Genomic DNA, 16,658 nt, shown 5'->3' with positions numbered 1-16,658 from the left:
ATGACCGACCACCAGCCACCACTAACCCACCTCCGTACCGCCACCCAAACCCTCCACCACACCACCACCATCATCTTCTCCACCACCCACAACCTCCGATCACTTGTCATCCTCTCATTCTTATTATTCTCCCTCCGTAATAACCTCGAAACCCTAACTAATTACCTCACTCATTACATCGATTCCGACCAAGATATCCAAACCCTTTTGTCAAGGACCCAACCCGACCCGAATCCAGCAATACCCATTTCCCGCCACCGCCGCCGCCCCTTTCTTCAGCTCACCCGCGTCGGAACCCTAGACGACGGCTTTTTCTCCGGCGATGAAGAAATTGATCACCGATTCTTCGGGAATTTGGAGGAAAAACATGGGAATGAATCCAATTTCATTCTTGATTCGTTTGATCCTCAATTGGGGTTCTCTAGTTTGGTTGTTGATAATGGGATTAGGGTTTCGGAAATTGTACGGTCGGATGCTAAATTGACGTTCAGATTGGCTGAGATTGCTGATAAGGTTAATGGCTCTGTGGTAATTGATGATGTGAAGAATGAAAGTGAAGCCAATTTGGGGTTTTTGTTTTTTAGGGTTGGGATTGAAGAACATGAGTTGAATACATTGTTGTGGTTGATTGGGGTTTTGTCGGGTTCGTATGGGGTTATGATTCCTGTATATGTTTTTACTTGTGTTTGGGTTCATGGGGTTGTGTTTATCTTGGTTGTGAATGAATTGTTGAAGAAAGATTGTTCTTTTCGGGAAGTATTCGAAAAAGGTGCGATCTTGGGGGCGAGAAGGTTGTTGGGGTTTGTTATTTTGAGATGGGTGGTTAGGGATGGATGGACTCAGCTACTTGGACTTTACTTTTTTGGGGAGATTGATGATCAGTATTCGCTTTTCAAGATTTTTATTCGGTTGAAGTTTATGCCGTTTTCGATGTTGGCGCCTTGGGTTGTTAAAGGTTTTGAGAAGGAGATTTACCGTTTTCTGTTATCGTGGTTTTTGATAGACTTGGTTATGTCTTTTGTGTTTGCGTTGGATGCTTGGGTGGCGATGGTGGATTCGAGAAAAACCGGGAAAGAAGTTATTAAAGAAGGGTGTCGGTTACTGTCGTTAATGATTAATCCTGCTATTAATCTCAAGTGTTTAGAAGGTATTGCTTGCGGGTCGTTTGCAAGACATGTACTTACACATTTTTTTGGCACATTGTTTGCCTCCGTGGTTCAATCGTTTATGGAGGTTTACTTCATGGTGGCATGGATGATGCATTATCTTTCTGTTAAATCGATAGATGCTAGTAATAATGGAGTACCTTTTGGTCAAAGAGAGCTTGAAGATATGGTTAGGGACGATAGATGATCATTAGATCGTTTTTTGCGAAATCGCTTCGATTATATGACTGTGAGTGTTTAATGAAACAGCTGTATTTTGGTTTAGTGTTACCTTTGTTAGATGATATGAACTTAATGCTTTGTATATGTGTACATTCTTCATAAGTTTTGTTGTTAACAGCATGCTTCAAAATGTAATACACGTGTACTTCATTCGCCTATATTAGGTTGGTTAATCAAACAACTTCTGTATTTTGGTTATTGCAGTTTTAGACTTCTGTTATTTGGTCACTTGCAGAATTTAGTTGATGCATGCCTAGAATTTAATTAAATTAGTGGACTTTGATGGTTTGATCATCAATTTCGCATCGTAAGTTGTAACTAGTTTCCTATACAATGATACTTAAGAAATGAGGTAACCATATTATCTTGCAATAAAGCTGCATACTTTACACTAGTTTTTCAATATTTTAGTAAAATCCGAAGGCAGAAAGTGAATATTTAGCCCTAATGCTAAGAAAAACTACCCATGACAGGGGATACAGAGTCAGGAACCAGTAGTGAAGTTAACCGGCTTTCATATTGACGACTAACCGGCTTTTGTCTTCGCCTACATAGACTACCAAATGACCCTTTTGGACATCCCTTGAAATGTATCTTCATCAATCATCATCATCTTCATCCAACACATGCAAAAACTCGGTTTATTGATCCTGCATTAAATATGCATACTATATAGACCAACTTTTAAATATATTAGATTTAAACTTGGATCTTCTGACAGTGAACCACACCGAGGAAAACGTTCTCGTTGCAGGGGATATAGAGCCTGGAACCAGCAGTGAAGTCGTACTCATCTCGAGCTTGATCCAGCAACACGTTGAACAAGGGATGTTTTAGTAATTTAACACTGATAACAAACCTCCTTTGGTTTTCACCCACATAGACTACTAAATGACCCTTGGGGACATCCCTTGGAATGTAATCATCATCTTCATCATATTCAACATCATACATAGATGATGATGATGTCCATCTGGTTGTCCATGGCCACCATTTTTCACATCTTAACCATCCTACAACTCCGTTTGTATGTCGCCTTTTCTTAAGCCATGCTTTCACACTCTTCGCTTGAACCATCTTCAAGTATGCATATATAGATGTGCCTTTTAGCAGAGTGTGTGTGCGTGGGGGGGGGGGGGGGGTTAGGGATAGAGATAGTGAATATATTGAGTGTAGGCAACTAGGAGAGAGAGACATATAGTGTGAAGATGTTGAAGAGCTTATATCTTGTATGTACATATATATGCATGGGCATTTTAAGATATGACTTGGAAGCATCTTTTTTGATTTTATGTTTGTCTTATACGATATTTGTACGAACATATAGGTTGCGTGAATATAAATATAAAAAACTTCTACAAAGTGACGGGCATCTTATGTGTAGTATTACGCGTGTACATTTAACAATATTATAAAGTAACATGTAAATATCGAAAAATGCGTCCTGCCTACCTTCCTCATACATCTGTTTGTGATATTTGTTGTTTTCTCTTTTTGTCGAAACATTTGTCCGGATATTCATCACTAACGCAGAGCATGCACGTTAAGGTGTCTTGGTGTAGTCGTGAGTCGATGACCACCTAATTGATTGAGCCATATAAATCGAGTGATGGAGAGCAGACTATGTGACAAAAAGATTGTGGTTAGGGGAGTTTGAAAATGATTGAGCACTCGAAATTCAGGCCAAAGTGAATCATATATGTTGTGTGAGTGCAAAGTGGCTCCTTTCACTTGAAATTTTAATTATGATTTCCTTTTTGGTAAGTTTTGTGATATATCTTGCTTGTATATTTTAGACATGTTGCATAATAATGGAGATATTTTTGAGATGTTTTATTGATATTTAGTTGGAAAGTATTAGATGACATTTGTTGATGGTGATGAAGATACCATACAAGGAAAATGATTAAACTCCACTAAGGTGATGCATCCCCTCAAGCAAAGGATATCTCAGTTTGCATATATCAGTTCCTACCTAAGATGCAATCATGGTGGGATGCCCACAATTTGTTATTAATTTAACAACTAGTAACTATACAAGCAACAAAAGTATAATAGGATGGTGGTGGAATCATGCCCGTATACGGTTTCATACTAGCCGAGTACTTGCTACTCATTGCCTATCGAGTTTACAGATTTACTCGTGGATAGTGAGTACACCTGTTTATAGTCTTATATGGTTAAGGTTACTTGTTTGAATGCTCAATACTTAAAACTTCAGCTTAACCTCACCTAAAAAACAAACACATGTCATATACTTGACTAGGCATTTAAAATTTATATAATTTTACATATTTTATTCATTGTATTTTTAAAGATTATATAGTATATTAATATATGCTGTTTTGATGTAGGTAAATGGTTTCGGGTAACCATTACATGTATCACTTATAATACTATAATGTCCCACACCCACAATTTTTTTAAAAACTAATCTTATATCATGTTATGTACTCGAATATTCGCCAGAATATTTTGTATTCCTTTACAATCCTTAATATGTAAACCAATATATTTTCTGTTTTTTCTCATTAAAGTCCATCAATAATTTTTTGTATGTTAAAGTCCCTCAACATGCTAATTTGAACAAAAATGTGGCATAGCTTATAAAAACAATATGGAGCTGATTTTTTTGTTTGTGTTAAAAATTTTCTTATGTGATATAATATATGTGTGGGGGAAAGTGAATATGGGTTTTTTAGGCATCTAACTCATACGTGAAACACATCAAAACCACGTCGTTTTGATCAAATATAACTAAAAAAGGTTAAAAACTTAAAATAATCAAATCCTTTGAATTAAGATGATCGGTGAACCATCATGGTACTAAAACTAGTACTTTTAACATGGTCTAGCTTGCAGCAGTGCAAAGTAAATAATTACAAATTCTTAATACTCCATTTTGAGGATTTGGAACACATTCTTGAAATGTGTTAGAATTACCAACCAGAAGAAGGAAGATTATTTATATATTGAAATGTTTTTAAGTTATGTTATATTTTTGTTCAAATTTAACATGTTGGGGGACTTTAATGTGCACAAAATTGTTGATGGACTTTAACGAGAATAAACAGAAAGTATGTTGGTCTTTTATGGCATTTGCCCTTTAATTATTTAAGATAATAAGTTTTAATTTGCCCTTTAGATAATAAGTTTTAATACACTAGTTTATTAAGTGGCTGATGATTAATCAAAATACTAAAGTATATTTTTTTAAAAGAAATCAAGATCATTATTATTTTTCTTGTTAGTTTACATAGATAACCATGTTAAAATGCATTATATAACCATGTATTAGGGGGGGGGGGGGGGGGGCATTATTAAACTCAATCTTTATGCTACCACCATTAACTTTTAACTTAATCATCTAAACTCAAAAGTCAAGACTTTATTTGAAAAGGTAGAAATGAATTCAACACCGAAGTTGTGATCTATATGTTGCTATGAAAGTCAAAATACCAAAAATAACCCCAAACACTACCCGCACATGCTATTTTAATTTGTCGGCATCCTTTGCACGATCGACCAACCCATTACATGCTTAGCCTTCTAATATGTAACCAACTTCGAACCGAACAAAACTTGTTTCGACCTGCACCCATTCTGTTCGACTGTTCCGTCCCTAACCCGCTCACCCGAGCTCTACCTGAAACCCCGACTAAGTCAAACCAAAATAGACTTATTTCGGATCAAGAATTGCTTAAAAATAGTTTAGAAAAAAATGATTAACGAAGATAGTCAAGCAAAGATTTATATATACACCATCTAAGGAAACCAACAAACTTAAAAAATAATCATTCTGTAAAAAAAATAATGTAAAGATGATTAAACTCTAAACTACAAAGCAATACAAGCAGCAGTAGACATATCTGTAGGAAACAAAAATAACAGCACACCAAAGCAACACTTTATTATGGTGTGTTCTAGGACATGCAGAAGCCAAAAACATAATCAGATGAGATCCATATGACGCGACCAAACGGCAATATAAGTAACTCAACGAACTAAATGCAACTCACCTTGAATTTTTAAAAGAGCCTCAAACAACCCATAAGCAGCACCTGAAACAAATCAAACATATAATGTCAGCAATTAATATAGAAAATAAAACATTAATTAGCCACTACAAATGTCGTATGCACATATATATGCAAATGTTCAATTCAATAAATCTATTTGTCAAGCTTCTCATTTGTCTGGTTGTCGAAAATAAGGTTCTCCCTTGTTTATTGTTGAGTTTGTAAACTCATGTTAACTTAGTATTTTTGATTGATTCTTGGTTTTATGATATACTACTTTGAGTCTAATTTCCAGAAAACTAAAAATCATAATTTTTAGATTTAGACTTGATAGTTTTTATGATTTTGCAAATTAACATGTCTAGGCTCTTGTGGGATTTTGTATTCTGGTCTAAAATCCCAATTACATATCTTGAGGTTGACAAAGGAAATTGGGTTGATTCCACTTATGGAAGGTCATAAGGAAATTGGGTTGATTCCACTTATGGGGTCATAAATTGAGTTAGGATTCTAACCCAATTGGCTTTACATGATTTGGTTTATGATGAAATTTTAACCAAAGTAATACCTTATAGTGCGCGCTGAAATAGATCCACATACTTTGCTGTAATGTATGAATTTTGTGCACATTGGAAAAATACAATACAAAAAAAAAATATTTTTTAGTAAACCTAAGACTTGTAGTTTACTATGGTAAATTTTCATAATTAAATTTGGTGGTTTGATGTGGTAGAAAAATAGGTTTTGATAGGTTAAAATATGCCTTGTGAATTCAGATTTGGTATGTATGCTATACGATTAGCTTTATGATCATTTGTGCACTTATTGACTTTGTTGACAATTAGAACATGATTTGGCAATTAGAAATTACTGACTAAATGGTTAGTTATGCTTGAAGTATTAGGTTGTGGTAAACACTTGATTTGGATCATGATCATTGCATGAAAAGTGAATTGATGCTTATGCCATACATTACTGATAAGGCATGTAAATCGGAATGACACTTATCAATTATAAGTTAATATATTCGGTTATGAGTCACCAACAGGTCGTCAGGTCAACTCGGTCAAACTTTGGTCAATGGTAAACCCAACCAACCTTTTTGGTCAACGATCAACTAAGCTGGACCTTTTGGTCAAAGGTCAACAAAATTGGACCTTTTGGTCAAAGTAAACAAAGTCAAACTTTGGTCAAACATAAATAAACAAATGAATTGTTTGGATACTAGGGATTCTAGGAACCACTACACATTTACTTACATACTTGTATATTTTAGGATACTTTATTACAAACCAATAAAATAAGCAAAAGAAAAGTGAGTTTTCATACCACATTGGTAGAGGAAGAAAAAGGAAACCATTCTACCTTGATATAAATAAAAAGGTAGGTTTTTGTCCCACATCGCTCGATTACAAAACTTGTAAGCTCTTTATAAGAAAGAGAGCTCACACTATAATATTCTTGTATTACAAGGCATTCTCAGTGGTCCTAGCAAGGGTGCGAAGCACCCGGCGCGCTTGGGCACGGGCGAAGTGTGATGGGCGCAATGTGGCACTTTGATGGCGCACTTCGCATGCTCGCATCGCCACGAGCCACTTGAGAGCCGCCTTAGTATTTTTGTGGAAAATAAAAAATTTTAATTATCTTCCCATCGCGCTACACGCCGGATTTAAATAAGACACGTCGTGATACGCGATGACGTGTAATTATCCGGAAAAACGTTTGTGGCTGTCGCGCTATGCGACAGGTCCTTAAGTAACCAATCGTGAAATGCAACGTGGAGGTTACGTTGACGTGACGTGTTTCATGCCACAGGGCACGCCACGTGGAATAGCTAGGGCTGACTCGGCAACCCTATAGGCTAGTCTCGCTACGTGATGACCTTATTGTAGGTCCATTGCGATACACGACCGACCTTGAAATAAACTATAAAAAGGGGCTGATCCAGCCTTCATTTCTCGTCCCAAAATTCACGCCTCTCTCTCTCTCTCTCACTTTCATATAATTTGGGTATTAGTATAATACCTCGAGTAGTCATAACCAACCCAATCGAAAGAAGCTACGTACACGAATCCAAAACTCTACCTGAACAAGGTTAGATTTTGTGTCATCGTGCAAAGTTTTTAATTTTGTGATTATCATTATGATTATCGGTTGATACTAATCTAGATATACTACATTGTGTTTAATCTAGGTGCTTAATACCATAAAGCCCTTTATTTGCAAAATTGTAAGGTGAGACATTCGAGTTTTGTACAACTCACATTTGTGTGAGACAATTGGTTTCCAATACCATCATGATGATTTTTAAACTTATTAAACTTATGATAGATAATTCAAATGCTTTCAAAATAATTTCAAAGGGTTTTAATTACATTACAGTGATTAAGTCTCTGTAGACTTACGGGATGGTTATTACTCGTATTGTGGGGTTTTATATACAAGGCTTGCCTAATGGGCTATTACACCTTACTTATTGGACAAGTGTTAGCCAATAAGTAATATGACCACATTCACAGATACAGTTGAGTGACAAATACCTTTCGGTAATTTGTAAGCAGGCGGGTGTAAAACATCTTAATGATGTAACTGTAAAAATGTATGTGTCGATTATAAATGAATGTACTCACCAATATTTCCTGCTGATCAAATATTTTTAAACATGTTTCAGGTGACTTATTAGAGACACATGTATGATGCTTGTGAGCTTTCAGCTTAAATAAGTGGCTTGTCACTAGAATAAAGAAATGTGTTTGTAAATTAAGCTTTATCTCTATAAAACTTATGTTTGTATAAATATGGGTTTTATTCCCAGTTTATGAAATAGCAATCATGGTGTTTTTATAACTCTGAAAATTTTTCTAACTATGATCCTGATGAATTTTCTGTTGCTAAATATCTTAATAATAAAACACCGATGCTACCGCTCGATGTTCACAGCTCCCCTCCTGGGATATAGGGTCAGGGGTTGTGACATACTTGTACAAGACCTTTTGCTTTAGCTGTTGACTCGTTTATTAGCACGTACTCCTGGTGAGTTTCACAACCCCTCTCTTTTACTTGATCATTTTTGGGGGAGAAAGCATGCACAAACATTTTGAATATTGTAAGATTGTTTTATCTCATAGATACTTAGTGCAAGTACCAAGTGAAAGTCCTCACACACATCGGATCATTAAGTAAGGTAAACTGGCGAGGCAATATTAAGTAGTACTACTGGGTTTGACAAACCCCACTTGCGCTAAAACTCGACTGAAGATCGAATGGGTGTAATATTGACCTAAACACATTTCCAAGTTCCGATAAGACTTGGCGAGAGGCAGTGAGGCACACAAACGGACACATGCCAGCATCGGTCGCGATGGACCCCACACTATTGTATCGTGATAACTTGAGTAATTAACTAGTGATAAAGCATCTTTAATTTATCTGCATGTTTAAAGAACTTGTTTCAGATTAAAACCAGTTAATTCATCAACCGTTTGTGTTGACCCTTTTAGCATGTGTTTCTCAAATCACTAAGGTGCACATTAGAAGATAGGATGAATCATGGTTGCATGGATTTCATCAAGCACCTAAGCATGGTTTAGGGTTTCATGAATTGCTATGTCTGGGCGTCTAGTTGTCTACTGTTATTTTGGAACTTATATTTGTTTTTCACTTCCGCAAACGCAACATACAATGTAACAATATTTTTCTCATATTAATGAATAATATTAAATGGCACTTTACCTTATTAAATAGTTGTTCAATATGAAAAGTGGCTAGATCCTGGTATGCCACACGTCTCGTGGTAAAACCCCGTTAGTTAAAATTTGAGGGTGTAACAATGGCTTTGAAAAAAAAAACCCAAAATAGCCAATTTTTTCCGCTAGAACCGTTTGACAGAATTCGTGGACCTTTAAAATCACGCCACTTGATACGACGAAATTCGTTAAAGAACCGTCAGATCCGACATAATTTTTAATGGATCCGGCGGAATTCTTCATCTTCTACCTCTCAAACCTAAACCTTCATAACCAACCTCCATCTCGATCTTTCTTATTTCTCCACGAAATTAAGCAAGTCCATAGTGTAAATCGCTTAGTTTTTCAAGGAGAACACAATCATAGTGTTCAATTTCACTCTATAACTCAAAATCAAAAACCCCATAATTGAAAATCTAGGGTTCGACGAACAAATTAAACAGCCAGATCCAACGGAAGCATGAATTGAACCATCGGATCCGTCTATTTATTATTACGTCGCCTAGAACACGAATCCATAGGATAACTTAATAAAACGTCGAATCCGCCGAAACATTTGAATATGTGTCAACATCTGATAGGCTACACTACTCCATCGGATCAGTTCTTGTTTCCGTCAGATCCGACAGTATAATATGACCATTTTAAGAATTTTTTCAAAATCATGGTAAAAGTGTTAAAAAGACTTTAAAATTTAGAAAGCCAAAAGGATACTAAATTAGGGTTTTACCTCCTTAAATTCAACGGTAAAATTTTGGAGATTCTTTCCATCAATTTCTCCCGCAATTTCTTCAACCGAAAACCATGCTTCTCCACTCTTATTATTACTCCAATCAAATCTTCAATCCATTCACCCCAGCAAAACACAACACAATCAAACAAACACCTTCTTTTTGCCCCTAAATCTTGTCAAACTCCAGATTTCCTCATAAAGCTCCCACCTTTATTAAAGATTATCCAAATTACATCACACCCATTTCACCTATTCATCTAAAATTTTTGTTTCTTGACTCATTTACTGCAAACCAGCCATGATAACATTGCACATGGAATAACAAGAAAAAAAATGATTAATGCCTGTTGGGTTACATTCTTGATCTTCATATCTATTTTATTTGTGGGTCATTTCCCACAAAATGTTTGCTCCCAAAAAGCCTCTCCTGCTCATAAACCGGTTCCGCGAATCACACCGCTTATTTCGAATCTTTTTCTTGCAAAATTTAACCAGACTGTTGAGAAACACCAGCCGGAAATCGAAAAGGTGATAGGTTTTTGCACAGAAGATGTGTAAGTATTTTGACCATATTTTAATTTTTTAATTTTTTTCCCATTTTACCCTTTTTGGTTTTTTACATGTATTTGTGTTTTGTTGTAGAAAGAAAGATTTTCATGGAGCTTTTGATTTTCAAGGTAGAGATAGATTCTTCCAAAAGTGCCATGAAAAATTGCAAGGTGATCCATTCTTGTTATTAACTTATTATATATATATATATAATATATCGCGCTCGTTTTAGAACCAATATTATGTTGAGAATCGTGTAGTCTTAATAAATTCTAAGGACTATATTGCCCCTTGAGAATATTAATAACTGTTAAAAGGGTATGTTATTTTAGTTTTAGGTTTCTTTATTTTCTACTTTTAATCAAGAGGGGTATTTTAGTCATTTCACACACACTTAACAGAAAAAGGTTTTTTATTTTTTACTTTTGATCAAGAGGGGTATTTTAGTCATTTCACACACACTTAACAGAAAAGGTTTTTTATTTTCTACTTTTGATCATGAGGGGTATTTTAGTCCTTTCACACACACTTAACAGAAAAAGGTTTTTATTTTCTACTTTTAATCAAGAGGGGTATTTTAGTCATTTCACACACACTTAACAGAAAAAGTTAACACCATCTATGTCTGGGGACCATTTAGTTTATGTAAAAGTTTGGACCAGCGGTATAGTTTCTCAAAGTTAAGGATCAAAAGTGAGATATAAACATACCAAACGGACCATCCGTGTACTTTACTCAAAATTTAATCAACTATCAGAATTGCAGAAAAAAAAATAGTGACTATAAATGGTTCTGAACATTGGTTCTGACTTTAAATGGTTCTCTTGGTTTTGAACATAATACTGGTTCTAAAATAAGCGCGCCCCTATATATTTATATGTATCATAATTAAGTATAACTTAATTTCAGATCTCCCACTTCGACTGTGCACCGTATCCGAACTCATAGTATACTTCACAAGTTTTTTAAAAAAAAGTGGCGACAAGAAAAGCGTGTCTGAATCTCATTTCTTAGAACCGAACCGAAACTGCAACCTAACGTCATGGTCAGCCGGATGCGAGGCGGGCTGGGCCAGTGCAGCGAACCCGGGCCAGAAATATGATTTTAATGAAACAAATCCTAAAAAAATGCCTTTCAGAACATCTAACAGCAAACCGTGTTGTGAGGGCTTTTTCTGCCCGCAAGGTCTCACTTGCATGATCCGTAAGTTAAACGTAAACTTAAAACTATTAAAGTTGCTAACTTTATGACATTTTTACAGTCTTTTTTTTTTTTCCATTTGACTGCAGCATGCCCGTTGGGCGCACACTGCCCTGTGGCAAAGCTCACTCCAGCAACCGGGATTTGTTCACCGTAAGTGATCATTCAAGGTTTTGACATTGTCTGTAAGTTATATGCATGTACAATATTAAGACATATATTCTTAGAAATCTTTTTACAGATACCATTACCAATTACCTTCAGGCAAGCTGAATCATAGTTGTGGTGCAGCTGATATGTGGGTTCCCGTACATTTGGGTAACGAGATGTTATGTGATCCAGGATATTATTGTCCTACAACCATCAAGAAAATCGAATGCCCTCGAGGGTATTTATTTATTTTTTTATTTATAACACGTTTTGTTGGTTTTTTCGTTCTGATACGCGTGCATTCATGCTTAACTCTCCGTTTGATTGCAGATATTATTGCAGGATGGGTTCTAGAGTTAAATACCGTAAGTGTTTTTGATCAACTAAATCTTGAGAAAGTACACATATCTGCAGGGGTGTAAACGAGCCAAGCCTGAGCTTGACTAATATGCTCAAGCCCGGCTCGTTTAACTTAAGAGAGCTCAAGCTCGGCTCATTTTGAGCTCTGCTCAAACTAGGCTCATTTATTATTTATTAATTAATTTATGTACATTTTTAATTATTTTATATTATTTACAATTTTTATTTATAAAACAATACATATTATATGGTTATTTTAATCAAAGTTATTGTATAAACATAATATAGATATTAATAATTAACGCATAAACATATATTTAATGTATTAAAATAAAATTTTATATGTAACAGGCTTGTGAGCCAGCTCAAGCTCGATAAGTTAAGTTAGGGCCCTGGCTCGTTATTAAACAAGCTAATATTTAGGCTTGAGCTCATTTGCATGGCTCGATTTAGGCAAAGAGAGCCGATCCTGAGTAGCTTATGAGCAGCTTGGCTCGTATACAATGCGTGTTCCTCTTGTTATGAAGATCTAGTGATTGAGTTAAATATATGCAGGATGCTTTGCCGGCACTAAGTGTGACAAGGGAACCGAAATCCCGAGCATGCAGGTTTTTGGAGTTTTGCTTATTGTAAGCAGTCGATCGCTTAATAAGCGGGTTATACTTTTAAAAAATAATTAAAATTAGGAGGCTAGCGTACATCATTTCTCATTATTGGTACATAAAATGCATAACTGTCATGACAGTTATGCATAACTGTCATGCAGGTTTTCATGTTTGATGCTTGTGTTAATCGCGTTTGTTAAACTCGTTAAGACACGAATTGCCAGCCCTAACATTTAATGCTATGCAATTGTGTTGCAGGCTCTACTGACAGCTATACTGATAGTTGTATATAACTGCTCAGGCCAAGTAATCTCGACTCGATATGAGAAACAAGCAAAATCCCGAGAAGCAGCAGCAAAGTATGCACGTGAAACTGCACACGCGAGACAAAAGTCTAGAGCTTCAAGAGAATGGAAACCTTCAGGATTACAGGGGCTGCAGGAAACACTGTCACGAACATTTACACGAACAAAAACTAGAAATGCTAGCGGGCCGCAAGTGAATAAGAAAGACACGAATTCGGTTGATGATAATTTGGAAGAAAAAAGTTCAAATTTGGAAAGTGGGGATAAAAATTTAAGTTCAAAACACGCGCGTAAAGCTTCGAAAGAGTTGCATACGCGAAGTCAAATATTTAAATATGCGTATGGTCAAATTGAGAGAGAGAAAGCAATGGATGGGATGAACATGGACATGGTGTATGATGGCGAGGGCATTTCGTTAAGGAAACGGCCTTGTATTGAAATCGCGTTTAATGAACTAACGTTAACGTTAAAAGGAAAACGAAAGAATATTATGAGGTGTGTCAGTGGAAAGATTTTACCTGGTAGAATCTCGGCTGTAATGGGCCCGTCTGGTGCCGGAAAAACCACATTTTTGTCCGCTTTGACAGGAAAAATAACCGGATGTAACATGTCTGGGAATATTTTAGTAAATGGAAAAACTGAATCTATTCACTCGTATAAAAAAATTGTCGGGTTTGTCCCGCAAGATGACATCGTTCATGGAGATTTGACCGTAGAAGAAAACCTTCGGTTTAGTGCTCGATGCCGGTATGTTTAATGACTTAATATACTCAATCAATCCTTTTTGTCATAATATATTACCAGGTTAGAAACTTGTGTATTACACTAGTTGAATAAATGAAATATTAAATAGTTAGTAATAATAAATATAGGAATTATTAACAATATTTTGAGATAACTTATGGTTGACTTTTTTACTATTGCATTTTTAATGAACTTTTCTAATTTAAGAAAAAGAATACGAAAGGGTGAAATAAGAGAAGTGGGAAAAATAATATTTGGCTCACAGAATTGTGGCACGTGGCGCAACCAGTTAGTTATTTATTAGATATAACAAATTACGACAAAGATTATGTTGGGGTCATATTTTCCTTATTTTTAAGTATAAAGATAAAGATAAAATGTGCCACATGGCGCAATAGTTACTTATTTACCTATTTGTTTTGTGTTTAGACTATCTGCTGATATACCAAAAGCGGATAAAGTTTTAATAACCGAAAGAGTAATCGAGGCGTTGGGACTGCAAGGAGTGAGAGACTCAAAAGTCGGGACGGTTGAAAAACGTGGGATTTCTGGTGGTCAAAAGAAGCGGGTCAATGTCGGGCTTGAAATGGTCATGGAACCATCACTATTAATTTTAGACGAACCGACCTCCGGGTTAGACAGTGCATCTTCTAGTTTACTTCTTCGGGCCCTTCGACGCGAAGCCCTTGAAGGTGTCAACATAAGCATGGTTGTACACCAACCCAGGTATTATTATTATTATTATTGCTGCTGTTATTATTATTATTATTAATCATGTAACGGGTTTCTGTTTCAGTTACTCGTTGTACAAGATGTTTGATGATTTGATACTTCTAGCAAAAGGCGGGATAACCGTGTACCACGGGCCCGTTGAGAAAGTTGAGGAATATTTTGGGGGTATGGGGATTACAATCCCCGACCGCGTAAACACACCCGATCACTTAATCGATATTCTCGAAGGAATAACGAAACCGGGCGGGAATGTGACAGCTCAGCAGCTTCCTGTTAAATGGATGCTTCACAATGGGTACCGCGTGCCACCCGATATGTTGCATTTGTGTGACCAAAATGGTTCATCATCATCTTCTGTTGAGCCCGTTGAACATGCGGATAGTCAACGCGAAGTTGAGAAGTATAATTACTTTACTACCCCTGATTTATCGGGCCGGGTTACTCCTGGTGTTTTTAGGCAGTATAGATATTACATTGGAAGGTAATAATAATAATAATCATAATATTCATATGAAATATATTTTATTTTTCTGATATAAATTATAAAGACTGATTTGTGCGCGTGCAGAGTTGCTAAACAACGACTGAGGGACGCGAGAGTACAAGCAGCCGATTACATTATACTTTTACTTGCTGGAGCTTGTTTAGGAACAATGGCAGAAGTGAGTGACGTGTCGTTCGGATATACGGGTTACCAGTATACTGTTATTGCTGTCTGTAAGTAACGAAAATAATAAAAAAAAAAACAATTATTAAAGTATTAGTTTTATAATGAAAATATAACTTTGTTTTTGTGTTATGATTTCAGCTTTGTTATGTATGATTGGGGCTTTGAGGACATTTTCGCAGGATAAATTACAATACAGGCGGGAGAGTGCGAGCGGGATGAACAGTTTATCTTATTTTCTAGCCAAAGATACAATGGACCTTTTAAATGTAGTCATGAAGCCTTTAGTTTATCTTTGCATGTTCTATTTTTTCAGTTACCCTAGATCGAGCTTCGAGTCGAATTATTTAGTATTATTATGCCTCGTTTATTGTGTCACGGGCATATCTTATACGCTTGCCATCTCACTCGAGTTTAGCCAAGCCCAATTGGTATGTCACATTTCAAAATAATTACTAATTCTTCATATGCGTAAACGTATATTAACACGGTTTTTATTTATTTATTTGTTTATTATTTTCTTTTCAGTGGTCTGTGCTTTTGCCTGTGGTTTTGACGCTCATTGCGAATCAAGACAAAACGTCTGCAGTTTCGTTAGTGGGGCGCTTTGTTTTCCCGAGATGGGCTTTGGAAGCGTTTGTGACTGCAAATGCCAAAGAGTATGTCATGAGACCGAATATTATTATCGGGGGTATGCATTTGTTATGACTCGGTTTGGGTTTTTTTGCAGGTATACGGGTGTGTGGCTGATGACACGATGCGCTGCATTGAAGAAATTTAATTTTGATATTCATAACTCAAAGAAATGTCTTTGTTATCTTATGGTGACGGGAATGGGTTGTCGGATTTTAGCTTTCATATGTTTGATGTCGAGGTCGAAGTAGTGGAAAAGTTGAGGTTAACGGGTTGACTTTTGTCGGTCAATCAACAGTCCTTGGTGAGTTGAGAAGCAAGAGGTGTGAGAGGACACACTCGTTGGTCGGAAGGACTAAGGTTTGAGTTACAGATGTTAGGTACACGCATACAGTCGACTTATGCGATGACAAATCAAACAACTAACATTTGATTAGATTGATTATGCATATAAGTAAAAGAACCATGTAAAAACATAGGTATAAGTTTAACAAGTTTCAACAAGTTTTTGCATCACTTATAATTTCTTGAATTAATACTGTCAAGCTCAAGCGTGAAGACTCACTGTCACATTATTAGCGCTATTATTCCAAGCGCTTTAGCTCTCTTCCGTCTCTCATTCCTTCAATCTTTTCTCAATAGCCTTGTTAACACTCTCGCTCTCAACTTTCACCCAAAACCGATCTTCACCAACATGAGCAGCACAATCAGATCCAACACCGATCCCCAGAGCACTAAAAGCCTCTCATTAATAGAATCCGAAAAGACAAATAATAAAGATAAAACAGTTGGTTCCAAGTTTCAAACAGTCAATCCCTTCTACACTA

General features: G+C 36.2%; 2 protein-coding genes across 2 annotated transcripts; both read left to right on the top strand.

Moving 5' to 3' along the window:
* On the top strand, positions 1 to 1,353 carry LOC143626853 (uncharacterized). The gene has a single exon (XM_077096803.1). The coding sequence runs from the start codon at positions 1 to 3 to the stop codon at positions 1,351 to 1,353; it is 1,353 nt and encodes a 450-aa protein (XP_076952918.1).
* Positions 1,354 to 11,424: 10,071 nt separating this feature from the next.
* Positions 11,425 to 16,155, top strand: LOC143626787 (putative white-brown complex homolog protein 30). Its single transcript, XM_077096757.1, has 12 exons — positions 11,425 to 11,638; positions 11,725 to 11,788; positions 11,877 to 12,023; positions 12,116 to 12,150; positions 12,701 to 12,774; positions 13,009 to 13,802; positions 14,229 to 14,525; positions 14,596 to 15,012; positions 15,100 to 15,248; positions 15,340 to 15,629; positions 15,727 to 15,857; positions 15,929 to 16,155. The coding sequence occupies exons 1-12, from the start codon at positions 11,563 to 11,565 to the stop codon at positions 16,080 to 16,082; spliced, it is 2,628 nt and encodes an 875-aa protein (XP_076952872.1). The 5' UTR covers positions 11,425 to 11,562; the 3' UTR covers positions 16,083 to 16,155.
* Positions 16,156 to 16,658: the final 503 nt, after the last annotated feature.

Source organism: Bidens hawaiensis, unplaced genomic scaffold, assembly GCF_021521415.1.
Source record: "Bidens hawaiensis isolate Kalapana, Puna unplaced genomic scaffold, B.hawaiensis_p1.1 tig00004525_1, whole genome shotgun sequence".
NCBI classification, from domain to species: Eukaryota; Viridiplantae; Streptophyta; class Magnoliopsida; order Asterales; family Asteraceae; genus Bidens; species Bidens hawaiensis.
This window is presented reverse-complemented; position numbering and strand designations above follow the sequence as displayed.